The 27,573-nt window shown below is 33.5% G+C and overlaps 1 protein-coding gene and 1 pseudogene across 1 annotated transcript; both read left to right on the forward strand.

Annotated features, from left to right (window-relative positions):
* Positions 1-9,198: 9,198 nt before the first annotated feature.
* Positions 9,199-25,171, forward strand: LOC149572209 (cullin-1-like; annotated as a pseudogene).
* Positions 25,172-25,409: 238 nt separating this feature from the next.
* On the forward strand, positions 25,410-26,886 carry LOC149572210 (mitochondrial arginine transporter BAC1-like). The gene is made up of 5 exons (XM_089815788.1): positions 25,410-25,568; positions 25,654-25,759; positions 25,885-26,117; positions 26,213-26,311; positions 26,755-26,886. The coding sequence occupies exons 1-5, from the start codon at positions 25,410-25,412 to the stop codon at positions 26,884-26,886; spliced, it is 729 nt and encodes a 242-aa protein (XP_089671914.1).
* The last annotated feature ends 687 nt before the right edge of the window (positions 26,887-27,573 follow it).

A 27,573-nucleotide genomic window follows, 5' to 3' on the forward strand; every position in this document is an offset into this window, starting at 1 on the left:
TCTTATAGCATACAACTGAAATAATAAATTATGTAGCTATGGCCTACAATCACTAGTACATTAGGCCCCCATTTTTGACCAAATTTTTTTGACCAAAGGCCTATTTGGGTTGTTAAATTCTTCTTTTTTTTAAAAATGGGCCCGATATGGTCAAAATTTCGACCATGGTTAAATTGGTTGTCAAAATTTCAACCTTGAGAACATAAGATGTGATAATATAAAAGGGCATGATAGTATTAATTTTGTTTTCGTGCACATGACTACAGTGGGTGGGAGTTTGGCACAAGGTCAACAAGAGAGGAGAAAGAAGGTAAGAATTAACAACCTTGTAGTTTATGGCCATTGAGATCATTTATTCAAAATGCATTTGTTTCACTTTTGGGACTTTAAAATCACCATCTATGTATGGTGCCTGTCGATAAAATCTTTCAGTATCTTATATCGTCTATGTCTGGTGCCTACACCTTATACCCTTAAAGCAACTTATATCTATCGATAAAATCTTTCAGTATACAAAACGTGTGCCTCTGATTCAACAACAAAGTGATTCAGTGGTTGGATTACATTGTTCATGGTTTAGACTCTTGCTACCTTAGTTTATGTTGATAAAAATTGAAGAGAGGCTATCAAAGTGAAGTATAAATGTTAAAATCTTGAGCATGAATTCTTATGTTGCAAACCCCTAAATATTTTGCAGACTTGGCAATTTGAGAGCCCTGTGTCAATAATGTAACACCTTTCAATAAGCATGCTTGAATTGGGTAATCCAAAATTTAACATCTTGAGCATGAATTCTCATGTTGTAGACTCATAAATATTTTTGCAGACTTGGCAATTTGAGAGCCCTGAGTCGATAATTCAATAAGCGTGCTTGAATTGGGCAACCCAAAATTTAATAACCCAAAATTTAATGGTAGATATTGGGTATTTTATGGTGAGCTGAATCAATTCTTGAAGTTTCAAAAATGGGTCCTCTCCAAATTTGCCACTTTTCATACAAATCGATTTCTGTAACAATGCTTGGATTGGGAAAATGAAGGCATTACTTATCCATCCAGTCTTTCTCAATGCCCCCCACTTCTTAACAATATCTTTATCTTTTTACACACATACACATCTCCGTGCATAATAATTTAGAAGGAATCCCTTAGAAGGAATTGAACTTATTATACAACTTTGAAGAACTTCGATTGTGTACTTGAAGGTGCATAGATTGCATAAAGTGGGTATTATAGCACAAGAAACTATTTGTTACTTCTCAAGGTGTGTTTGGACTTGTTTTAATGCATCTTATTGCCACTTAGTTTATTCAATCAAATATGATGGAAAAATCAGCTTTGATGGCTATTTTATTTTGGGGAAGTTGTGTCATTGGAACATTTCAATTCAAGTATGTTAATGGCAAGAGATCATAAGGAAAATCTTATCTTCCTCAAAGGCAGAGGACTCATTCCCTGTCATATGCACCATTACATGCTCCCAGTTCACACACTCTTTACCATTCTTCTACAATGGGTAAATGAACTTATTCATTCTCTATCAGGAGCTTTCATTTACTGAAATTGAATTATGGGTGCTCCAAGAGTCAGAGCATTCTAATTTTATCTGTTCCTCTAACATTTCAAGTTGTGTAGATATTACAGAAACCTGAATCTAGTAACACATTTTGTGCCATATGATAGATATTATGTTTTTTATTATTCCAAAACAATGTTTCAGCAATAGAAATGGAACAAAAAAATTCAGCAAGCCATGAAAGCCACCATCTTAGAGCTCTAATCCTTGTGGCTATCATCTTTGCACCATTCCTTATTGGAGCCATCTTGCTATTTGCATATTGTAGTTGGGTGCACAAGCGAAATTCAGATCTAGTTCATCCACCATCTCAAATTCAAGCATATGAAAGATGAGTACACATTGATGGTTCAGGTTTTCTTCTTTTTTCTTAATGGTTGAAAAAATTCCTGTGGGATCCTCTTCTATAGACGTTAAGATTACAATTTGTGAAGTTCAAATAAGCATCATCATAATCTCTTTATGGGATTTAGGGCCACAAATACATCCATTAAAGGAAGTTTTGGGCATTCTTATTGTAGTCCCTTTTTGGTCCCAAATGGAATTAAAAGTAGTTTACTAATAAAACTTTGAACCAACTTGTCTTTTTAGATGGCAGTAAGGGAATATCACTTGGGCCGTTGATTAATTGTTGAGCTCTTTCCAAATTACAAAGAGGAGAGAATGTGCATCTACAATCAATTACCTTGCTTTGCATGAGGCAACAAATAATTTCAGTAGTTATAATCTTTTGGGAAAGGGTGGCTTTGGTTGTGTGTATCAAGCCCAGTTCCATGATGGATTTTGTGCTACTGTGAAGAAGTTGAATGGCGATAGACAACAGGTAGAGGAAGAATTTTAGGTATGCAAATTAAAATTCTAATTGTCTACATTAGCCCTGTTCTATCAATGTTTTTCTTTGGGATTCATGACATGGCTTAACTTTTTTGTAATACTGAAGTCACTTTTCTTGTTTCGCTTTTGAATTGATGATTCAATAACACTGATATCTCTTTTCTTGTTTCACTTTTTGGTTTAATGACTAATAATTATGGGATCCCTTTTCTTATATAATTTGTCCAAATATCTTAATATACAGACTCGATTGTTCATGTTGACTAGGAATGCTTCAATAGTATTGAAGTGTCTATGTTACTAATTTTTTTCATGTTGTCCATGGCTAACATTTTGCTTTTCTAATGGAATGTTACTTCAAATGTACTACATTGAGTCACTAACTACAAATTTCAATTGAAATAACTTTTGAATATATATAAGAAATTACTGTTCCAATGTGTACTCTAGAAAAATCTGTTAGGCAAATTCGTCAATGTTCCTTTCAAAATCCAATTTAACTACTTCCTGTAGATTTTATAAGTCTAGTTGTATTGAGCACTAAGAGGTCGATATTTTGGTGTAATGGTAACAAAATTTGTAACAAGTGATATCAGAGCTCGATCTCATTTGAGTCCTTTTGATTAATGTCAAAGGCTAGATTGGTAACAAATTGGTAAGCACTTCCCTCAGAATTTGTAACATGATTTAACCACTTCTAATAAGAATGCCACCTTCATGAAAACTCACAAAGATGTTATATTATATAACAACACCACCCCTACTAGTGCTCCACCATTGTTCTGCCATCTCCAAATTTAAACCCTCATTCCCATCCGTGAAACCCTGCATCCCTGCATCTTTTGTCAATAAATTACTGTTGAGATTGTCGATTTAGTAGTCAATGCCTCTTTTGAGATTCATGCCATGGATCAGAATAAATCTACCATTTCTATTTGACATTAATAGTTCAAATTTTTTATGCAACAACAAATACTTATAACAAATATATGCAACTGTGGAAAACACATAACAACTTTAGTTTTTTTTTGTCTCGAGACAGATTCCTGTCAAAGAGTTTTCTTGTTTTCCACAGAGTCAATTTTCTTGTTCATTGTGGTGTTAACAAAAATAGTGAGAAGCGGTTACAAGGGTTTGTTCAGAATTTATTCCAATGGGAAGAGTAATGGATTGATTGTATTTTTGACCACACGATCATTACAACCTGATTTGCTCTATTCATTGGCATTTTCTTTTCCAGTCTTCTTCATCACATTAAATCTTTAGTTATATTTGTTTTCAAGTGAGATTCTATACTTATTTATTATTCTCTTTCAATTCTTAACCTTATCCCATTTTTATTCACTTTCAATTCTAAATAGGTTCAATAAGCCTCCTAAAGCAGTTATGGGCTGTTAAAACTTCTAAATAGACCATCCTTTGTTTTGGCATTGTTTTATCTCTTTTCTAATGCCTATTCATTTAGTTTCAGTGAAAATGGTTTGAGCCAATAGTGATAATGATTTGAGCCAAGAGCATATTCTCCGTGTTTTTCTTTTGTAAAAATAAAGATAGTGCAATAGAATCTAAAGTCATTATGCCCTATATATTACAGAGTGCTTGAGCATTTGCACGAGCACTGCGATCCATCTATCATTCACTGTGATTTGAAATCATCAAATGTTCTCCTTGATGGAAACTACAATGCCAAAGTAAGTAAATTTGATTGTAAGGGAATATTTTCACATAGAAAGTATGTTTCATAATAGTCTTGCCTATTTAATACGGCATGCAACTTTTAGATTTTGGTCTTGCTGTAATAGTTCGAGGAGTTGTGGACACAATTTTTTTTCAAGTTTTGGGAACCTTGGGATATGTAGCTCCAAAATACCTTCTAGATGGTATGCCTCAAATACTAGGTTGAGCTTTCAAATTATGTTTATGGCATATCCGCTTCCCAAAAAAATCACATCGTAGGAAAATAGATATAATTAATATTAATTTTGTATGCTACGAATGCCCCCATGACATTGATTCACCTCTACTTAGATAATTTTCTTTGTACAACCAATGACAGAATTATCTTTGTGTAACCAATGACAAGGAAATTGACAGAAAAAAGTGATGTCTATGCATTTGGAGTAGTTCTATTGGAATTGATTACTAGAAGAAAGCCTGTAGACAAATCAGTGCTAGAAGGAGGCCTATCTCTTGTTACCTAGGTATGCTTTATCATTTTATGTTTTAGCTTAGGAAATTCAATGTATTAGTTGCCAAGAAAGAGTACTAACATATTTTTGAAGGAGATTGGTGTCATTGGTCTTAAGACTATTGTTATAAATGTGTGTGCTTTCAATGGCAAAGCATGAATTCACAAGGACTAGTCTCTCTTAGTCCATGTGATACCAAGGCACATGTTGCAATGGTGTTACCAGTTAAATTAAAAAGTTATAAAATATACTATAGTTTATAGGGAGTGAGTTGATTGTTGAATATGTTTTTGATTCTTGAAAATAGGTTTTTGAAGGGATCTTGAAACCTTTTACAAAATAGTGCTAAAGATAGGCAAAATTATAGTACTAACTGAGAAACATAACAAAAACAAAATAGGCTAGCCAACCAGAGATGATGACAACAAAGCAAGGGCCGGGATCCCCAACACAAAGACCCAAGACAACAAAACACAAAGAAGAATCGCAGACAAATAGCTACCCAAAATTTTTGAGTAGCTCAGCCACTTCCAATGCAAGCTTGTTCATATTCTCTGCCACTTTCTTCAGCTCTTTAACCTCATAAGTCACAGAAGACTATTTCCTTTTATAGCTGGCTCTAGTCCTTCTACTTAGTCCAATAGGATTCTTTGTCACAGGATGAGCAATGTCATCAGTGAGCTGGATAATGGCTCTATCCTCATTAGAATTCTCCAATTTACCAAGAAGGATCTTGACATGCTCATTAGAAGCCTTAAGAAGTTTATAACTTTGATTAGCAATGCTCATCAGGGCCGAGTCCAAACTAAAAAACCTTGTACTTGATTTTTGAATATGTTAAAGAAGAAACAAATGCCAGTTAATTTACAGATTGGAACTAACCTGAATTGCTTGATGTATTTTTTAAATGTTGAGATGCATATACTAATGAATTTTTGGTTGCCGTAGGCCAAGCCACAGCTGACAGACAGGTCAAAGCTTCCAACTATTGTGGATCTTGTGATTAAAGAGTTGCTGAACTTGAAACATCTTCAGCAAGTAAGTTGCATGCCAAATATTTCTTTTGAAGGGAATTGACATTATTTTTAAAAATACATTCAGTTTATACAATTTTACTCATGTTTTGGTGGATAAAAACTTAAATTTCTTCCACATTTCTTGCCCATTTTATTGCATATCTGAAATAAGACATAATCTTGCCATTTTCCAATAGCTAAATGTCTTTAACTATGATTGGAATTTGGCATAAAATGTATTTTTAAGGTTAGATTGTCAGCTAGTTCTGGTTGATCGCCATTTGAAAATTAGAGGTACTAATCCTTTCATTGAAGAGAAAATTTATACTGCACTACATATCATTACACTTACCCAAAAAAGTTGAGCCAAACTTTGAAAGTCCCATTAAATCTATAGAAGGAAGAGAATAAATTGATTATCTAGATTGAAAGTCATTGTCGACTTCATAATATTAGCAAGAAGAACATCATAAGCGCTTGTGAACCAAGTATTTATGATTAAGCAAGAAGGAAAGAAAAATGAAAAAATGTGTTGAGTCAAGAGATAGACATCGGAAAGAAAGCCATTGATTATAAAAAGTATTAAGATCAAGTTTAAAAATAATGTTTTAATTGACAAGCACAAAGCAAGATTAGTAGCTAAAGAGAAACAAATTGAAGATTGAGGAATCTTTGCTCTAGTTGCAAAGATAATTATGATTAGAATGTTGACAATGCTTATTTCCAATCATAGTTGGAATATCCACCAAATAGATATGAAGTACATTCCTAAATGAAGATCTGAAAACCCAATTTTGTTAGAAAAGAACAGGAACACATGGTATGTCACTTGAAAATATACTATATGATTTGAAACAAACTCCACGACATTAGTATTCAAAACCAAATAAGTACTTTCCCCAAAGGAAATTGATTTTTTTAAAACCCAATTTATACATCAAGAAGTCTAATTGCATGTTATTGTTCCTTCAAAATTTTGGTCGTAGGGCATTGGTCATAGTGCTAGAGGTTGATTTTCTAATTATTGTAAATAACTTATATGTGAGGTGAACAAAGATATGAAGATCAATTTGGAGACCATGGAGAACTACCCACAACCTCAAGCCAACTCATCTACCTGTGTAGGCTCAACACAACAAACTATTATGCATATGTAATTGACTATTACTATTTGACGTTGTAGGCTATTGCTTTTACTAAGGGACTCAAGTGTCCTGTGAGAATGGTGGACTTTGGTAGAAGGTTGTGCCACAGAAAACAATGGATAATTTAAACCTCAATAATCTATTTAATAACTGTTCTGAGCAAAATTCATGATGATATGTTTGGTTAGGATACCAAACCACCTTGAAAACTAAGGAATCGATACATATTTTTATTGAATTGAAATTATAAAGAAGGAAGTTGAGAAAAAATAGAGACTAAATGGGATTGAAGAGAAATGGAATTGTCTTATATTAGGAAAATTAGTGTAAGATGTTTAGCCAAGATTCTGGGATATAAAATATATTGTAGTTCAAGACACATATCAATGATAGTAGGAGTCATATAAACTACATATAAGATAGTTATAGACAAAGGAAAATTTTGATGTGTGCAAGATCATAAGGAAACAACTATTTGAAAATGTGAGGATAATCAAACATGAAAAGATCCAGCCATTTAGATTTGGATAACTGATTATGTATATATACTTTCATATCTTACATAAATTCCCTAATATGTCAAATTCATCTTGGGTGTCTGATAAATGCACTATGGAACTTATCACTGATTAGTACATGTAGGATAAGGCTATAATTATAGAAGGTAACTTTGGAATGATTAAAGGTTTTTAGATTAATATGGAATAAAGACATAGAATTCCAAGGGTAATTATAGAGAAGTATGTAGAGAACATTTTCTTTATTGTGGAAATAGATCGATTATACCTACATGAAAGTAGTTGACCCATGGAATATCTTCATACATCCTATGGGTTATGAAGTGACACAAGAGATGCTAGAAGGGTATTCTAAGGTGATGTTAGAGTCACCTAGGGACACTACTTCTGAGAGATGAGGTACCTACCAAGAGAAGTATAGTATGGCGAGAGAACAATTATATAGTTGTACTAGGAAAAGGAAAGTGGAAAACATGGTAGAAAAGATAGACATAGAAGGAGATGCAAGAAAAGAAGAGTGGAAAGAAGTTAAGAAAATGGCACAATATAACTATTCTGTGGTAGATTGAGTTGTTGCATTTCTAGGTGTGAAAATAGGAACGTCTCAATGGAATCTCTAAGCTTATTACCTCAGCGATCCAAAACCCCCAATCCTCTCAAGCCACTCAAACTTGTAGGCAAGGTCCCTGTCAAGAAATTTGACCTTTGCTAAGATTTTTTGAGAATTTTGTTTTTATTTTGAACTATGATTATTCAATGTTATTGTCAACAATTTTTTTTTCATTATAATGTTAAAAGAAATCTACACAAATCTGTATGAATTTTTTCATGGTTTTAGATTCTCTCATTTATTTACTTTGAGCTATGATTGTTCAATTCTATTATTAACAAAAACTTTTTAATCATAATGCTTGAGAAAAATCTACTCAAATCTATAGTTCTTTCCTAGTTTTAGATTCTCTCTTTTATTTACTTTGAACTATGATTGTTTAAGGCTATCAATAAGTTTCATCATAATGTTCACTTTGGTAGAACAACAACTTGTAGCCCAATTGTTCAGTGCAGGGGCAATTTAGGTGTGCATTGCAAGAAGTTCAATGAGTTGGGGATTTTCTTTGTCAACTCATTTGGTTGTTGTCATGGGTATATAGTATTAGGATGGATAGGAAAATGCTCACACAAAACTATTCTATAATTGATATTCTCCAAATGATGGGGCATGCCAATAGACCTCTGCTTGATAATGCTAGAAAGTGTGTAATTTTATGCCATGCACCTCATAAAGAATATTATAAAAAAATATTATATGATCCATTTCTCGTGGAGAGTCATCTAGATCACTTTCTCCATGATAATATCAATGCTGAAGTTGTCATGGGTACTATTGAAAGTAAGCAGGATGTTGTAGACTATCTTACTTGGACATTCTTCTATTGAAGACTCACACAAAATCCAAATTCTTATAATCTTCAAGGTTTCAACCATAGGCATTTGTTAGACCACCTTTTTGAGCTTATAGAGAGTATGTTGAGTGATTTGGAATCAAGAAAATGTGTTACCATAGAAGATGATATGTATCTTTCTCCTTTGAACCTAGGGATGATAGGATCTTACTACTATATTAGCTATACCACCATTGAACTCTTCAGCTCATCCTTGTCTACAAAGACAAAGCTAAAAGAGCTTCTTGAAATTCTTGCTCCTGCCTTAGAGTATTCATAGCTTCCCATACGGCCAGGTGAAGAAGAAACAAAAAGAAAATTGATAAATCATCAAAAGTTTACTATTGACAAACCAAAATATATCGATCCACATGTAAAGGCAAATACATTGTTGTGAGCTCACTTTTCAAGGCATGTCATAGCTGGCAACCTAACACTAGATCAACGAGCTTCTTTCTACTAACTGACTTCTTCAAGCTATGGTGGATGTTATTTTTGGTAATGATTGGTTCAATCCATCTCTTGTAGCAATGAAATTGAGCCAAATGGATACACAAGGTCTTTGGGACTGTGATTTTGTCCTGTTACAGCTTCCACATTTCACCAAGGAACTTGCTAAGAAGTGCCATGAAAATCCAAGGAAAAACATTGAAACTATTTTTTATTTAGTTGAGATGGAAGATGATGAAAGGCGTGAATTGTTACAAATGACAGATTCACAACTATTAGACATTGCTCATTTTTGTAATCACTTTCCAAACATTGATCTGGCATATGACATAGTTGACAGTGATGATGTGAGGGCTGGAGAGAATGTAATAGTGCATGTCACTCTAGAAAGAGATCTTGAAGGTAGACATGAGTTGGGTCCAGTTGATGCACCAAGGTATCCCAAAGCAAAGGAAGAAGTATGGTGGCTAGTAATTGGGGATTTAAAAAGCAATTAACTACTGGCCATTAAGAGGGTATTGCTCCAAAGGAAGACTAAAGTCAAGCTTGGGTTTACTACACCTTCAAATCTTGGAGAGAAGACATATACACTATATTTCATGTGTGATTGATAGCTTGGGTGTGATCAAAGTACACTTTCACAGTCAATGTGAATGAAGTGGAAGATGAAGAAAATGCGAAGGAATGAATGTTATTTATTGAGTACCACAGTTGTATAAATTTTGCATGAAGCTAATATGGTCAATATATGATGTGGAGAAAGATTGTGTGGCAAAAATCCGCAACTCAAATATACGGGCTCACAGAATAAGTTTCATCTAGTAACTTGAATGCTTTTACCATGGGTTTCAGTGATACATGATTTCAATTAAAAATTCATTAATAAACAGCTCCTGCCATTGGCTTCACCAATCTATGATTTCAATACAACAAATTACTACTAACAATAATATTAAGATCAATTGCAGCATGCTTGCATTTAATGCAACCCATTAATTGGGAATCAAGACTTTAGCAAACTAGCTAAGTGTACTTGTGGTTATTGTGTTGAGCTTGTAATAATTTAAATAGTTAATACTATTTTCATAGCATAGAAGTATCTGGAACCCCCCCTCAATGACCGAACTTTTCTCATGTTCCTCTTTGTGAAAATACTTGAACCTAGAAAGGACCTTGTCCAAATTTACTAAGTCCCTTATAGAAGGATAGACATTGAAAATTGAAAGAAAACCTTTAAATTTTATTGGAAAATTCTCCTGATAATCATCATATGGGATGGATGGAATGAAAGAATATCAGTAATATCAAGACAATTTGATATTTAATTAGTTAGTTTAATTAATTTCTTAGGCAAAATATATGAGGAACAAAGACATTGCATTAGTGTAGACTATAGCAAATGACTTGGACACTTAGATATCGGGAAATTTGTACTTGTTTCAAATTGAAACATTTAAGTCCCATTGAATTCTCAAGCATTACTAGAAGAAGTAAAGTAGAAAAAGATTAAGATATTTGAAGCTTGATAAGTATGAGATATTTTACACAATAAGTCAAATTGTGATCTTACTATTAGGATTCAGTTGTGTGTTTTTGAGGCAAACAAGCATATTATGATTTAGCAGGCAGGTTTATATTAGAATTACAGTTTATAAAATATCTTAATATCATATGTTTGTACTCCAAAGTTGAGTCCCAAACATCTTTGTTGGTATTTGTGCTTTTGAAGTTTTCTTTTGTGTACATTTTGTGCTATATTAGTTAGTTTTCTAAATAAAAATTGGTTCCCATATTTAACTTTATTCTCACTTGAGAACTTTTTTTTTTTTTTAGGCAAAAGTGGCAAGCCACTGTAATATTTTATTAATCTGATTCAACGAGGTCAACTAGGAAAGAATCAGTGAAGAAAACCCAGCATCATCCCTAATGTATACATAATTTTAGATATTTTGAACAAATAATTACAAAGGGTGAATCAAGTACCACCCTTCAGTATATCTAGAACTAAATATCACCTTCCTTCAAACTGGTATACATGAGCACGATCCAACAAACTTATCTTCCTGAATTAATTTTTTGAGGGAAACATGTTTCTCAATTATGGATAAAGGGTGAAGTGATGAAATCAACAACCCATCACAACCCAAATTCGAAAGAAAATCTACAACATGGTTTCCTTCCCTATAGGTGTGTGAAATAAAAACATCCAAGCACTCATCTAGGAGCCTCCAAATTTGTATAAGAATATATTTTAACTTCCAGGAGAAGATAGTCCTATGAATATAGGCATTAATAATGATAGAGGAGTCCCCTTCAATATGTAGCAACCAAAAATTACCTTGTTTTGCTAAAATAAGACCAGCTAACAGAGCTTGTGCCTCTGCCATGTTATTTGTATTAATAGGCAAAGGGGATACTGTAATTGGCACAACATCTCCATCTGAATTTATGATACAGGCACCAAAACCAGAAGGGCCAGGATTACCTCTTGATGCGCCATCAAAATTCAATTTCCAATATCCCTCATCTGGTGGCCTCCATCTTGTTTGCTTACAGGATAATGAAGAAGTTGATGAATTAAAAATTTTCCAGCCATTTGGAATGAATAAATGTTTCCATCTTTGAATAATTTGAGAGTCCCAAGAAGTAACAATAGGATTAAATTTTGTCTTTTGCAAACTTGAATTTGTCACCTCTGAGATAGATCTTTCAATTCCCTCCAAAACAATTTCTAAGGAATGACTCTCTTTTCTAAAAATGTGTTTTTTACGTTCCCACCAAATAGCCCAAACAACCAATGCCGAGATACATTTCCAAAGGTTTGCAAATAATGATTTGGGATAAAGGACTGGCCAAGCTTGAAAAAGATCCCACAGATTATTTTGGAGAGGAGTACTATAGTGCAACTTATTCAAGACAAAACTCCAGCATTGATAAGCAAATGAGCATGAGACAAAAAGATGATCCACTAATTCTTCACACTCATCACAAAAAACACAGTTAAAAGAGGAGGCAATGTGCAATCTAGCCAATCTGTCACTAGTCAAAATCCTATGTTTTAGTGCAAGCCAAGTGAAACAACCTGCCTTTGGAAGTACAATATGATTCCAACAAAATGAAAATGCCCTACAAGTAACTTTATGTGAAACATTTTGCTGCAAAATTTTATAACCCTCTTTTACTGAATAATTTCCATCCTTAGCTAGAGCCCATAAAATCCTATCTTGAGATCCAAAAAAGAAGACTTGCCTGGAAGACAAAATATTTTTGAATTGTCTAATTTCCTAAGATGAAAGTGGTAAAACCGCTGGATCCTTCCAAAACAATTTCCCTGAAAGTTCACAAACATATGCCACATATTGATAAAGTCGAGTACCCCAGTGTATTTCTTACACTTCAATAATATTTAGAGAAATCAAATTATTGGAAAGTGGAATTTGACCATTCCAAGAATCTCTCCAAAAGTTAACTTTAGTACCATCATTAACTTCCCAAGAAACATAATTAACCACAATATTACGAGAAGCTGTCATGAAATCCCATATAACTGAACCTTTAGGAGGATCCAAAATAGAGAGAATTCTAGAAGGATCATTATTATCCAGATACTTTTGTTGCATAATTTTGCACCAAGTGGATTGAGGTTTAGTGTACATTTGCCAAACCAATTTCCCACCAAATGCTTCATTTCTTTTTGTAAGGTCATGCATACCTACCCCTCCTACTGCTGGAATCTGTGACATGTCCTGTAACGAAATAAGTGGGATCTTACGAGAATCATCCATATTACCTATCCATAAGAAGCCCTTAATCATTTTCTAAATTTGAACTAGAATTTTGGGGGGAGCTTTAAGAAAAGCAAAAAAGTAATTTGGAATTGCAGCTAATACTGATTTAATCAGCAAGACTTTCCCAGCCAAGGACAACCATCTAACTTTCCAAGCAGTGATTCTACTCTAAATACGTTGAATGACAGAGTCCCAGTATGAAGTTTTATTTGAACCCATAAAGAAAGGGATGCCCAAATAGATAGAAGGTAATAAATCTTCTCAAAAACCCAATAATTGTTTAATTTTATCAGAAATCACTTTGTTTGTGTTAAAAGAAAAATAGATTTTTGATTTTTGAGCATTAATGGCTTGACCTAACACTGCTGAATATAGATTGAGAACATGAAGAATATGCCTAGCTTCCTGAACATTTGACAATCCAAATAAAAGTGTATCATCTACAAATAGAGAATGTGTTATAGCAATATTTGTACCCAAAATAAGCGCATCATGCCAATTACTGAGCTTATGTTGATGTAAAATGGTCTTGCTAAAGGCTTCAGCCATAATGATGAAAAGAACTGGGGATAGGGGGTCTCCTTTCCTAATCCCTTGAGTAGAAGAGAAGAAGCCCACCGGTTTACCATTTATTAATATTGAAAACCAAGCACCCGAAAAACATGCCTTAATCCATTTGCACCAATTCTTTGAAAAACCCATTTTGGAAAGCACTTGTAGCAAAAATTTCCAACAAACCCTGTCATAAGCTTTCATCATATCAAGTTTTATTACAAAATTTGAGTAATGATTTGAATTTATAGAATGTAGAACCTCATGCGTCACTATAGCCCCTTCCATAGTTTCCCTTCCTGGAACAAATCCACCTTGTTCAGGAGAAATAATGTGAGGGATAATATGTTGCATTCGAAGATATATGGCTTTAGTTAAAATATTTTATGATATATTGCATAGTAAAATTGGCCTAAAATCTACAAATGTTTGAGTATCCTTGATCTTTGGAATAATTGAGATATTTGTGGTATTAAAATATTTAATCATGGTTTTGCACCTTCTTGATTCTTCAACAGTTGCCAATAAATCCCATCCAATGATATCCCAACAACTTTGATAAAACATAGCAGTGAAACCATCCAGGCCTAGGGCTTTATTTGGAGGAAAACAAAAAATGACCTTGTGAGTTTTCTTGAATAGTGAAAGGTGCCATCAACATGTCATTATCTTGAGATGAAATCATATTTGGAATTGAATCAAGAAGTTCATTCATTTTTGAGTTAGAAAGAGAAGGCATGCTATTAGGTGCAAGGAGATACTTAAAAAACTTCACCCCTTCATTCTGAATAAGATTTTCATTAGTAATAAGATCACTTGAAATAGCATCTTTGATATGAAACATTGAATTGTTAACTCTCTTTTGTTTAATTGAAACATGAAAAAAATTTGTATTTCTATCTCCATCTTGAAGCCATAGCTCTCTAGACTTTTGTCTCCAATAAGTTTCCTCTCTTGCACATAACTCATCCCAATCTTGCTGAAGATTCTTTTGAGAAACATATGTATCTTAATTCATACCATTTTGAATGATATGATTATATACATCTTCTAGTTTTTGTTTGACTGCTGATTTTTGAGAAAACACATTTTTAAATACATGCTGATTCCAAATTCTGATTTGAGACTTAACATATTTCAACTTCATAGCAAATTGATGCATTTTCAATCCATCCACATGAGGAGCCTCATTCCACCAATGCTGAACATTCTTCAAAAAAGTTGGATGACGAAGCCACATATTTTCAAATTTGAAGGATGAATGGAATTGATTTTCACTACTTTTGTCTTTGTAATTGAGAGTTAAATATATAGGGAAATGATTAGATCTTGGTGATGAGAGAATATCTGAGCAACTCAATTTCCATTTAAGTGATAAAAGAAATCTATCAAGATGAGCAGCGATATGTGCAAATCCAGCCCTTTTATTTGTCCACGTAAAAGATCCATTCCTTGGGTGAATATCCATGAGATTGTTATTATCCACAAAACAATTAAAATCTTGTAGAGTTTTTTGAGGAGGAATGATACCTCCTTTTTTCTCTACCTGAGATAATAAAGCATTAAAATTACCTCTTATAACTACTTGTTGTAGTTCTTGAATCTGAATAGAATGAGTGATAGTTTCCCAGAAACATGCTTTATCTTGAGATGAAGAAGGTCCATAGATATTAATCAAAATAAATGATACGTCAAATGCAGATATATGCAACATCTGCCAATTATTATCTTGTTGGATGAGTTGTGCATTAACTGTGAGAGGATTCCAAAGTGTAGCAAGACCCCCAGAAGCTCCTATTCCATGAGCATGAAAAGATTTCCATTTTTGCCATTTTGCTACTATTTTGTCAAAATTATCTTGAGATAACTTGGTTTCCTGAAGCAAAATAATATCTGCTTGCATAGAATCAACCAATTGTTTAATTCTATGCCTTTTGTCAGAGGCATTGATACCCCTAACATTCCATGAGTTGATTTTCATTGTGGACAAGCAGAACATCGATCTTTTAGAAACAATAAAACTACTATCCAATGTTGTTTGGATACTAGTAACAATCTCAGTCTTAGTCTTAGAACCCTTTGGCCTACCTCTAGAATCAGGAGTTTTTATATTGGAAATCACTTTGGATGGAGTCTGTAAAATTGATAAGGGCTGAATCTTGAAATTGTCTTGACCTTCAATAATAGTAGCATCATCCTGCAAGGGTTGCACTTGCTCATGTTGATAATAGGGATCTTGAGAAATCAAATCAGTAGATTTTTGTATTTGCTGATAGATAATCATTTCTAGCCCCATAGAGTCTTCTAGAGATACTAATTCACCTGTAGCACCATTAAACTGAGATACTTGGACAAACTTGCTTTTGCTATTAGGGATCTGACCCAGAACCACTGTATTCCAAAATTGAAATTCTCTAACCAATTTATCAATCACAGGCGAGATATATTCCTCATCACGAATACCTTCTTCTCTTGCAATACCAAAAATGATTGAATTGGCAATTTTAGTAATAATTTGATCACAAATAAAGCTCAATATTACAGGAGAAGGTTGAATAGATAAGTGCCAAATAGGCCATGTTAATAAGGAGAAACTCTTATTTTGGAAGGTAATCGATTGCAATGAATTTGGAACCAATAAATAATGAAATTCAAGCAAAATGGATAACCTTGGGGTCACATCAATAGGAGAACCCAAATCATCAGCCAAAGCATCCAACAAAAATAACTTAGATCTATAAAAAGCCTGCTAGAAGAAAACCATGATCCAAAACATTTGTTGAAAGTTAATCATATTCATATGGTTGAATGCAAATGGGATTTGCATACCTAGCCCATTGTGCAAATAATTGTGTTCACCTGCCATTAATTGATGATCCTTAGGTAGAAATTCTGACATACATTGAACATCCTGATTGTAAACTTTTCAAGAATAGTTGTTTGGATCAGAGAAATGATCTGAACATACTGCTAAGACATCCACATGCCCTGTTTGGCACATATTGTTGAAATGACCAAGATTATCTTGAAATTTATTGACTACACTTGCATCTTGGATCTTAATTGATTGTGACTAATTTCCCCATTTAGATATGAGAGATATAGAAGAGGGAAAAGATTTGCGCATATCAATCAGCAGACAAACTCTAGCTTCCAAATGTGGGCATTCAAAAGGAATAAGGTCATGCTTTAAGAAAATACCCAACTTATTAGCTATAATTTCAATGATCTCTCAGTCATGATATTCTAGTGGCAAGTGGGGAAAAGAAATCCAATGAGTAAAAAATTGAATAGATATATCACGAGGATTAAAATTTGGAACCCAAAACATAGTATATAATCCAACTCCATGACAAAACCAACCTTTTTTCTTATGAACAACATCTCTCTCTATTTTGGTGGTAAAAATGGCAATAAAACATTTGGATTCGGGATCAATATAGAAAATATCCTTGAGACCAGACCAAGAATCAAATGCCCATTTCTTAATATCCAAAAACAACAAGGAAGAAGAAGAAAACTTACCAATGAGAGCTGATTGACGAAGCATATCAATTGAATGTTGTAACATGTGACAAGGAAAACTGACATGCAATTGATTGAGATCATGTTTAGGATTTCGTGGAACTTGATCAACATTACTCTGAAATTGATCAACATTACTCGAAACTTTGTTCCACCAAACCTTTTTTACAATCAATGGGGCTCGTGTGTTGACATTCAGAAACATCTTAGAGTTTGTACCCATCTTGTTTTGATTCAAACTATCTTGCAAGTGATTTGAAGAATCAAAAGGAGCTCCTTCACAGATATCAAATATGGGCTGCGTATTAATAAGCCAGTGATTAAGTTTTCTCTGTGTCGTGGATGGATGATATCTTTTGGATTGAAACCTCTTAACTTTCTCAAAAGTGGATGGTTTTGTCCAAAGCTTGGAAGTTACATTACTTGGAGCTTGAGATTTCAACCCCAACCGTTGATCATGAAAATGCAGGTTAAGGAAGAAAGATTTGGCTGGTTGAACAATTGCCTTCCCACTAAAAATTGATTTATCTCTAACAATCTTCATCCCTCCAGAATTTATATTTCTAAAAGAGAATTTTTGGAACAGAAGAGAAACTTGGGCAGATTTGATTGGCTGAACAACTGGGGTTGAAGAAAAAATCTAGGTAAAATCATGGTCCTGTGCTGGCTGAACTATTGGTGTTCTGGAAAAATAGAAGAAATGTCAGGGAGATCTGAGTCATTTGCAATCAGCGTGCCTGTATTCTGCCATTGGGAAGGAACCCTATCCAAGGTTGAAGTTTGACAGCCCTTGCCATTGCCCAAAAAATCTTGCCACTTTGTTGGATGGCAAAACCCTAAACCTAGATTTACACCTCTTGGTTTGATACCACCATCCCCACTATCTAAGCACCTTCCTCTTTGCTCCGGCATTGCTACTCCTTTCATGTCTAGCAATATCGTCTAGCATCCTCATTGCGACCTGCACTCAGCACATGGCTCACGACTTCTTGGTGATATCCCTTAGACCTTTCAAAGGGATAGTTGAAGACAGTAAAGGAAAATGAGGGCATCCTGAACTTACTAGTGTTATTCCAAGGAGTTTCAACTAGGAATTGTAACAAAGCAAGCATGTGTTGAATCAATTTTATCAGTTTCTATGGAGTTTTATACTAATCTAAATTATAAAATTCATGAGAATCCAAAATGTTTGCAATTTTTTTAACTGAATTTCTATAAAATGTGCTCTAAAAAAGTACTTTCGAGGATGAAAGTGATGATGATATAGATCTCGATGAACAATTTGGTACTTCAAGCGCTACACCAAAAGTGCCAGAAGAAAATGTCAGTGATGATGAGATTATTGAATCAGACATTGAACTTGACAATGAAGGAGTTGTTGAACCAAACAATGACCCCCCATAGCAAGTAAGGCTTGGATTGATAATATTTTCTATTGAAAACTAAAATATGTATGTCATAGTACATTCTGAGTCTGAGTTAGTATTGCTTTTGGAGCTTCTACATGATTGATGTTGTTAACATCAACTCCTTAATTAACATATGTAGTTACTGACACATGGGAAATCCCTCTGTTGAAGTAATTGAAGAGCAATGAGATTCTACCTAAGAAGCCAAGGGAAAAGCAATAGAGGCAATGTCAAATGGTATAAACTCTTTGTTGATAGAATCCATAGAGTGGCTATCATATATTATTTCTGGAAGGGTATCACATAGATTTCCTTTTGCATTTGTTCTAATCTTAGAGTTTCTTAGGTGATTTGGAAGAGGCTATAAACTATCTTATAGAAGCATAAGGATTTGTTTTCGCTTCAATTCCTTTCAGCAAAAAATAGATTTGCAGACTAAGTTTCTTTAGGAATTCTCTTTCAGTTGAGCTCGCAAGGGAGATAAGCTAACAAAGATGCTCTGTTAGCTTTTAATACACTTCATAGATGAGATTTCATTATATGGTTTGAACAAGATGTGGAAAAAAATCAAGTGTGTGATATTTTAGAAGAATACTCCCAAAAAGTTTGTCAAATCAGTGCAATAGTAGAAGAGATGACTTATGACAGATGCACCGTACTAACTTTTCTTCTTTCTTTATGTGCTTGAATGCTTTGGGTACTTCAATAGTTTTCATTTTAATTTGAGGAGAATAGAATGAGTGGTATAATGATTCTCCAAAACTTGGTCACCTAAGCTTTTCATAATTTCATCACTATCTTCTTTTTCATAATCATAATCTTTTTCATAATCATAGTCTTTTTCATAATCATAGATTATGAAATCATAATCTTTTTCATAACCATAGTCTTTTTCATAATCATAGATTATGAAGTGTGATTCAAAATGTAGATGTAAAAATTATATAAAATAAATTTAAAAATAATCTCTTTATCAAAATGAATAGTGAAAAATGACTACCAACAATGTACTATGTGACTAAAAAGCTACATCCTGTATAGTATCTCATATGGATTAATTCTCTCCTATCCTATCACCTATCTTTTTATTTAGTTCTAACACTGCAGCTAACTATCTTATAATGTATTTCATTAGAACTCTCTTTCATCTTAATTATGAATCATGAAGTGTGATTTGAAAATTTTAAAATAAACACAATCTTAATCTACATAATCTACATATGAATTTTTGTGTGAATTGTGAAAATATTCTATGATTAAGATTCTAATTATATAATTTCTAATGTTGTATTCATGAACTGCAAATTCTAGCTTTGTTCCACCTCTGATATATGCAATGTTGGGGAGCTCAAGGGATCTTGCAATTGGAATTGTGGTTGTTGTGTCACTTCTTATAGGATCATTGATTGCCAAGGAGGTCTCCCCAACACAAAATCCTTAACTGGCTTTGCACTTGGCCCTGACTGCAACATTTTTTGTTGGGATTTTTCAAGCAAGCATGGGCATTTTCAAGTTGATGATTTACATGTCTAATAATGCAATAATGTCACTATGCAAGACTCTCAATGTCTATCCTTCAAAGGATTCTTCTTTTATAGAGAAGATACATGTGACTGTACATAATTGAGTGGGAGGCTTGCACTGTAAACTCGTGTAATTCAATGGTTTTAACAAGTCCCATATTTCTATTTTTAGTTATGTAATTCTACTTATTTGGGATGGCATGAGAAAGTCATACTGATTTATATAACTATTTAAAGTTCATGGACAACACTAGAATCTTTTCAGTCGAGCCAAACAGCTGGTTTTGGTCACTAATAGTATGTGTCACATCATTTATGATTCTACTATAGGTTGGGATTCATTATAGACTTTCTATTGCATGCAACTATCGTGGGTTTCATGGCTGGAGCAACCATTGTAATTTCTCTCCAATAGCTAAAAGGCATTCTTGGTCTTCAACATTTTACTATAGAGACAAACATAGCGTCTGCCATGAGATCAGTATGGGGACAAACTCACAAGGTATATTTATATGCAATGAATCAGCAACCTCGTGATTTGAATACATATGGAGTAAATAATTTGTTCTTGAATAAAGTATATTGCCAACTTATTGTTATTGTCTTCTTGTAATTGTATCGATGTGCAGTGGAGGTGGGAGACCATAGTGCTTGGAATATGCTTTCTCTCTTTTCTACTCATCACTCGTCAAATTGTTAGTATTATAACATAACTTCGTGATTCTCTTTCATTTTTCTATCCATATAATACCTAGCCTTCATAATGACAAGAAGAAACAACATGGAATGACTGATGTCTGATATAGTGTTGATCTATTTTTTCATTCTTGTGGGTTGATTTGACGGAGTAAGAAAAATCCTAAGCTCTTCTGGATATCAGCAGTTTCTCCTTTGACATCTGTAATTCTTAGTAGCGTGCTGGTGTTCACTACACATGTTGATAAATACGGGGTTGAGATTGTATGAGTTTCTAGCACCAACTATTTTATACTGTCTTATATTCATATATGCACAATGTGTTCAATTCACTCATGTCTAAGTATGGTAGAATAAATCACTTATCAAATCACTTATTATTATGATCTATGAGACTGAACTAGGGAGATTGAATTGTCTCTATGCAATCTGTTTTTTATTCAAATTGGGAAGCTTTTTATCATTAACATTTTTTATAACATTTTATAATAACTGATTTCTTCATAGTTATGACATCATAATGATGTATCATAAAGTATAGTTTAAAATATTAGTATTAAAAAGAATAAATAATTTATATTATAATGTCACGTTCATGAGTTTTAAGATAGGGGATATTTTCTTACAGTAAGTCAAATGGGTAAATGGGTAAATGAATTTGATTAAAAAATCTTAAAATTAAAATTACTGATAGCAACTTAAGTATTATCAAAGAAAAATCATAAATAATCAAAACATAATGTCATATCAAGATGAGTTTTTAGATCACACTCCATATTTTTTCATTTCCCTGAGCTTTCTTACATCTGAAGTACTGATGTTAAAAAAATTAAAACAAATCTCCCATAAATAACAGCTATGGGCTTGAAAATTTGATATCCATAATAATGAATAATGTTGTATTAATCAATGTTGAGAATTAATTTTGGTGGATTCAATAGATTGTGGGTATGCAAGTCTTATTTGGGTCATTAGAGCATGGACTTGGAACTCTTAAACATCTGTACATGTTCAGTATCACTACCCAAAAGATACTAGTTATTTAGCGTGTTTGAAACACGATGGGTATGGAACAATTTGTTTGATATTATGTCTAATTGCTGTTCTAAACATGATTTTCTGTTCCTAAAATTCATGTTTTTTTTGCTAATGTTTTTGTGGGTGCCTTGAAATAGGTTGGTCACTTAAAAAGTGGTTTGAACCCATTGACCGCTGAATTCTTTATTTTCGAGGCCAAATATTTAAAGATTCTTGTGAAGGCAGGACTGATAATTGGCATCATCACTTATTACCTCTGGCTGATTTAAATGAGTCCCGTGTAGGAAGGAATCGTAGTTGGTAGAACTTTTGCACTGTTCAAGAACTACAATATTGATGGAAATAAAGAGATGATTTCCATTGGTATGATGAACATTGTAGGTTCATGCACATCTTGCTACATCACAACTGGTAATTACTGCAATGCATTTAATCTGTTGAGTTACAAAACATTATATGACTACTCTGTATCTTTATTGCATTCAAAGCATGAAATTTAGTACTGGTCCTAAGTTTTCATAACAATCAAACCATGGATTTTGTATTGATTCTAAGACTTTATATTATTCAAACCATGGATTCTAATGTTAATTCTAGGTTTTTATGGCATTCAAAACATGAACTATAGAAGAATTTATATGGTTTGAAGGGATGTTGCCCCACACTTCTCGTCACCACCCTTGTATTCAAATGTTGTTCTTGGACTCCTGGGATATTATTATTGGGTAAAGCTTAAACGGTCTTGAATTTGTTTGTTTGCTTTTGCTATTTGGGGTTCTGGGTTTCTAAAATATCTCAACAATGAAACAGAATGTGCTAACCAACTCTCTAGTAGGCTCCTCTTAATTGGGTACTTCACCTGGGTTGCTAGACCGCAAGGTGCTTCCTTTATTCATCAAGTGGTGAGTGCTTAACCTTGAGAACCTTGCGGTCTCATTGTTCTTGTCTTCATGTTTCTCAATCTCATGATCAAGCACCAAAATCTCTGATGTAGGGCCAATGTATGAATCATGTTTTATCCCCAAATAAAGTTTTCCTTTTACTTTTTCTATTTCTATCATTTGCCCCTGCTTTGCATATTCCTCTTCTCTAGCTTGGACTTAAGTATTTTTAGTCCTTTAAAATAATGGTCAAGCCCTCTTCTGGTGACATAACCATCCTCTCACATCTGTTCATCAGAATGTTATTATGAATTTTCTATTCACCAATCTATGTTAAACTAATCAACAAAGCTTTGGTCCTTTGAGTTGCAGTGATTTTGAGAAAAAACCTAACTTTTAATCACCATATCTTAAATGAATTTTCACATTGAGGTGATCACAATTTTTGATAAATTGTAGTTGATATTGTGCACATTTTGAATTGTATCAAGAGATCCAACACATAATACCATCACTCATGCTAATAATGAGTCTCGAAGAGTGGTCTAATTAGATTCAAAGTTTTTGTATGTGATTTTTCTCCTAGAGTTTTTTTTATTAATAGAAGTAAACCCTATCATTTCAGAACAATCTTTGTGTGACTAGTCCTTTCACATAAGTTCCCCTTGGTTGCTACCAGCTTTGTTGTTTTCCCAATGCTATAACTCAAACACAATTTCAATTTTAAACACTAGTATTAGCCCATTTTTTTTAAGGTTATAAAATGTGAACCCTAGAAACTTAAAAAAAGAAAAAAAGTAAATAAAGCCTTAGGATGATAGTGAGATAAAATCATAAAATAGATGTAAAAAAAGAGAGAAAAGAACACGATTATGGCCATTGTTTCATACTATTTAAAATACTCCCAAAAAGTTTGTCAAATTAGTGCAATATTACAAAATATCCTTTGCAATTCCTTGCAAATGCATCAAATGTTGTCTGATTGTTGAAGTAGTTGAAACATGACACGATAAATTTGAAACGAATGGGTTTTGATGCTTTTTTGGCTGTTAACTGTCATTATGCATTAGTGGGTGTGTTTTTCCCATTTACTCATGCTTCTTGACAAGGAACCCCCAAAAAACATGTTGGTGAGTTTACTTACCCAAATAGATTGCTTTGTGAGTGCTTGCAAGGGAAAATAAACCAGTTACATAAATATCTCACTTTAATGTCTGTGCACTTATATGAATGTGTGTTTGCAAGGGAAAATAAACCAGTTACATAAATAACTATGCTATTTAGGTAAGTAGAGTGTTTGTTAAATAAATGCCTTAATTAAATAAGCAAGGAATATATCATTCACAATGCTATATTTTTAGGGCTTGTTAATGAAAATTCTCAAGCACATCCTGGCATAGACTTGATTGTGACAGTTTTGACAACTGGGTTTTGGCCGAGTTAAAAATCATTTGATCTTAACCTGCCAGCCGAAATGGTATGCCCATTTTTTATTCAGTATACCTTTTAAATTTGCCAATTTCTAAAGTAATTTAACATTTTGACCTTTGCTACTTAATGCAGGTAAGATGCATAGAGGTGTTCAAGCAGTTCTATCAGACAAAGACAAAGCATAGAAAGCTTACATGGATATATTCTCTGGGTACTTGTAATATTAATGGGAACTTTTACCCTAAGCCTATGGAACTTGTTGTTACTATTTACCAGGTAATTGTCTTTTTGGTTGATTACTGAAAGACAGTTGGATTCTTTGATTCATATAAAATGGCATTATAAGTCATTTTCTACTGATCATTATTGTGAATTTCTTCTTCCAATTTCTGGTCAAGAATTAGTTGGGTGGGATAAGTTAAAGCAATGGTTAATGTCATTAATTGTTAATGATCATACATTGATAATTTGATTCATTTGCTACTTATGCTATCTATTTAAAGGAAAACTAAAATTGATGTGTTATAGAAACCATACATATGCAAAGTGAATACATCACGTTTATTAGTGTCAGTTTCCTTAATATATCTAGAATTCACTTATTTTTCCTTGTGTAACTTACTTTGTGGTTATGATACGTAGGCATCAACATTGTTGCTATTCAATGCATCCAAAAGGCTAAGTTACTTAGAAGTTAAGACTCAATTGAATTTGATCGATGAAGACATTGTCAGATTGCTACATTCTCTTTCATGTGCAAAACATAAAATTCTCAATAAAGAGCCCAATACAAAAATTGTGGCACAAATAGATGTCCTCGAAGTCAATTCAAAATTCACTAATAAGATGAGGAGAATTAAGGTATGAACTCTGATATAACAAATTGTATACTATTTTGCCTGTCTATTTTTAACAAAAACTAATGCATGTGGAGATCACATGGGAATTGGTTTCTACCTGATTGCAGATTCCACTCCCACCAGTGGATGAGGAAAAAAAGGTGATTGAGGATGTGGATAAAGATAGATGTTATGCAATTGATGCGTCAATTGTAAGAATTATGAAGAGTAGAAAAGTTTTAGCACACCAACAACTTGTTATGGAGTGCATTGAGCAACTTGGATGGATGTTCAAGGTGAATTGCCTGATTGGATGCTAGATACTTTTGTTTGCATCACTAGTACTTTAGATTTGCTTTCTACTTTCCCACAATGAATGGGTTTATACCTATGTGAATTTGTAAAAAGTGGTCTTTTCTTTTTTCAATAGATTGTCCTTTATCCGTAAGAAAATGATATACCTAGATAAGTAGGCATATTGATTTATCTTCATAGGCATATTCATAGGCATATTGGTGACTATTTGATGTACTTTTTCCTCTTTGTAGTGTGTAGTTTATGTCTGCGGTCCTGATGCGATCATATTTGGCATGGTGGTTCTTTGGAAAGGGAGGAGATCCTGGCAACGGCAAGCCCAAACTTCAGATTGTTGTTCCTTCTACGGCTTTTGGTGGAGTATTAATAAGTTTTTTACGATGCCCAACAGAGTTGATAAAGGTAACAAGAACTAGACTTTGTATCTATTGTATGTATATAAATTGAACTCTAGACTCCATACCATTGACTATTTGTTGTTTTGCAGTGTAGATTGCAAGTTCAGGAGAATGACAATAGGCAACTAAAAAAACATCACCAGATATATGCTGGGCCTTTGGACTGTGCACTACAAACTCTTAGAAATGAAAGGATAAGGTTTTAAATTCTTGTTACTATTTGGTATGTAGTTGTAGACATGCAATATAAATGCTTCACGTGGTATCCTTCATTATACAAGATACTGTTTGATTGTTTCATTGGTGCATAATTTTCCAAGTACAAGGTTTGTTTCATGGTGGCCTAACTACATTTTTAAGGGATTCTATTGGAAACGCAATTTTCTTCAGTACTTATGAATTGAATCGTTATCATATGCTTTCACTTATTAGTACGCATGATAAGGTGAATCCCCAAATGAATTCCCAGTCTTCTCAATTTGTCAACTATTCTTCTAAAGTTTTTATAGAAGCAGGAGTTGGAGTTGTCTCTGGTGGGCTTGCAGGAATTGAGGTATGTAACCTTAATGTTGGAATTTCAATTTAAGTATTTAAACTCAATTTTTACAAATCAAATGTGTGCAACAAAACTTGTAATTTGCTTTGCATTTTTGGTCAGCTGTTTTGCCTCTCAATGTTGCAAAAACCCATATTCAAACAGCTCCAAATATTAATGCCAACAAAAATCCTATACACACAATCAGGATGGTAGGACATAAAATTTCATTTTTACATGGACTCTACTCTAGAAAAAATGTTTTTAAATTAATTTTTAATAAATATTTTGACTAGGCTTTTACAAAGCTATTGGATTCTTATGACAACAATTAGGATATTTGTTAGGATTGATGGTTGGATTATTGAATTGGGTTAATTCATTTATTTGCATGTTTTCTCGTGTTCTTGATAAAAAAATTATCATTCACGATACTAACACCAATTGTTTGCATGCTTATTTTATAGTGGGTATATAGAATGTTCTAATTAAAAGATTAAAATTTAAATATTCAAATACCACAGGACTTAGCTTCTGTCTTTTGGTCTAGGATCTATTCTACTAAGTAGTCTTAGATAACCAATAGATGAATTTAAAAGCAATAAGTGCTCATATTAATGAACATGAAACCATTTCCCAATTCTATGTTTGGCAGATTTATAGAGAACTCAGTTTTAGAGGATTATATGCTGGCTTGGGGCGTACATTGGTGAGAGCTTTCCCTGCTAATGCTATAGCTATCGTCACTTGGGAACTTACAACAAATTTACTAGGGGTGAAATGGTAGTAAGAGGATTACCTTCAAAGATGAATGGGTTTATACCTGTGTGAATTTGTAAAAAGTGGTCTTTTCTTTTTTCAGTAGATTGTCCTTTATCCATAAGAAAATGATATACCTGGATAAGTAGGCATATTGACGTACCTAGGAACTGGCATTATGTCATGGGACTCAACCAACAATATATTTGTACCAAGTATAGTGCATTGTAACGGTATTGTTTATACAATGTTGATATATACTCAAGAGGACTATTTTTATTTAGTTTTATTTGCCAAGTTTCCTTTTTCGTTTGATTTTGTGCTAGTGACACTTCAGACTCAAATGCCTACAAATGCTTCATGCAGTGTCTAGTCTCGAGCCCTAATCACTAGGCAAGCTCCTAGTTCTTATTATAGTTTTCTTACTGCAATGTCACATCTAGTTTGCATTTGATTCTACTGACCTAAAGGATCCTTAACCACAAACAACAGTAGTCTCCTCTGCCCAAGATAATAAAACTTTGTTCGGATTTAAACAAGAAAATTGTAGCGACATTATTATTGAGGATTTGTGTCTGCTCAAAAACTTCTTATCTAAGAAAGCCTTCCCGAGGGTTATGAGCTTGTCTATTTCTCCTTTACGTCAAATGTTCAATGCGAGCATGTTGCGAAGAGCCTGCCCAAGGTTACAAATGCAAAGTGAACTAGTTTTTGA

Source organism: Cupressus sempervirens, chromosome 2 (genome assembly GCF_028749045.1).
Source record: "Cupressus sempervirens isolate cs-2001-9-10 chromosome 2, ASM2874904v1, whole genome shotgun sequence".
Lineage (NCBI taxonomy): Eukaryota > Viridiplantae > Streptophyta > Pinopsida > Cupressales > Cupressaceae > Cupressus > Cupressus sempervirens.

Coding starts and splice junctions, on each gene's coding strand:
- LOC149572210 (XM_089815788.1), top strand. CDS start 25,410: ATGTCTGCGGTCCTGATGCGATCATATTTGGCATGGTGGTTCTTTGGA. Junction 25,760..25,884: donor AACTCTTAGAAATGAAAGGA/TAAGGTTTTAAA, acceptor TAATTTTCCAAG/TACAAGGTTTGTTTCATGGT. Junction 26,312..26,754: donor CTATACACACAATCAGGATG/GTAGGACATAAA, acceptor TATGTTTGGCAG/ATTTATAGAGAACTCAGTTT.